Here is a 1,210-nt window from a genome sequence, read left to right on the forward strand (position 1 = left end):
CTATGTGTATCAACATTAGACATACTTTTACACTCACTAGTGTTCACACAAGGAAACATAACACAATTAGTGACAGTCAAAGGAATAACACAGTGAACAGTGCATGTATTTACACTGAGGTGCATATCATTTACATAGCTGGAAGTATTCACAAGAGAAGATGCTTCAGGTGCACAAGTGTGCACATGTGAGTGCGTAGCACTATATGAGTGTTCCAGACAGATGGGACTCAAGTTCTCAAGACCACCATCGCACCCCTATGGCCTAGGGTGGGGCCTGGCACTGTACCTGGTAGAGGTACTGGGTGCTCTGTATGGGGGTGGCACAGGTACAGTTTGCAATCTGTTCTCAACATAGAGTTTGTCAACAGTGATATACGCCTTCTTATTGTCTCTCCTTGCCTCTCTAAGCAGGGGCATGAGAACATCCTTCCTATAAGTGCTAACTTCCTCAGGGAACTGTTCAAATATGCTGAACTGCTGTCCCTTATGTTCCCTCCCAGCCCTCTTGACAGCATCCGTCTCAACAGTGTAGATAAACTTCGCTATCATAGGGCGGGGTCGCTGGGTAGCTCCCTGGGGTCTCCTATATTGGCCAAGACGGTGTACACGTTTAAACTTGATGTCACCACTGTTACTCATGTGTAACTTGTCCTTTATGAAACTCCTCAGGACCTTCTCACACTCTCCATAGCTGGAGTCGGGCTCAGACTCAGGAATGTTAGTGAAGATGAGATTGTCTCTCATACTTCTACATCTAGAATCAGTCAGTGATTCCTTCAGTTTCAAATTTTCTAATTTGAAAGAGTCTTGTGTCCTGTCTTGAGATAGAAGTTGGTGACCAAGAGGCTGTCAAAAATGGGACACTACCTCCACATAAAGGAACAATATGCCATTGATCTGCAGCTGACAAAGAATCCTGTTCCATGTCAAGTGTCTTTTAACAGTCTAATATGTGAAAAAGGGATACATAGTTTCACTTTTTTTCACATTGGTGTATAATCTCATTGGTCATCCAAGATCGCACACATGGCAACTAATTGCATGTTGTCCGCCATTCTTTAAAAAAGTAATTTAATTAGCCAATAATGAGCAATCAATCCACTTGTGTCTTTCTTGGCTTGGTCATCTCCTACCCCACCCTTTCCACCCACCCCTACCATTGTCTTGCTAATTTACATGGTCTGGTGATCCTCTTACGCCTTACATAA

At 43.5% G+C, this 1,210-nt stretch overlaps 1 protein-coding gene across 1 annotated transcript; it reads right to left on the minus strand.

Annotated features, from left to right (window-relative positions):
- Nucleotides 1-257: 257 nt before the first annotated feature.
- LOC124271589 lies at nucleotides 258-746 on the minus strand. Its single transcript, XM_046706741.1, has one exon. The coding sequence runs from the start codon at nucleotides 744-746 to the stop codon at nucleotides 258-260; it is 489 nt and encodes a 162-aa protein (XP_046562697.1).
- Between the last annotated feature and the right edge of the window lie 464 nt (nucleotides 747-1,210).

Source organism: Haliotis rubra, unplaced genomic scaffold (assembly GCF_003918875.1).
Source record: "Haliotis rubra isolate DU_JTF1 unplaced genomic scaffold, ASM391887v1 Scf1614, whole genome shotgun sequence".
Lineage (NCBI taxonomy): Eukaryota > Metazoa > Mollusca > Gastropoda > Lepetellida > Haliotidae > Haliotis > Haliotis rubra.

Excerpts from the sequence above, each read along its gene's own strand:
- LOC124271589 (XM_046706741.1), bottom strand. The coding sequence starts at position 746 with ATGAGAGACAATCTCATCTTCACTAACATTCCTGAGTCTGAGCCCGAC.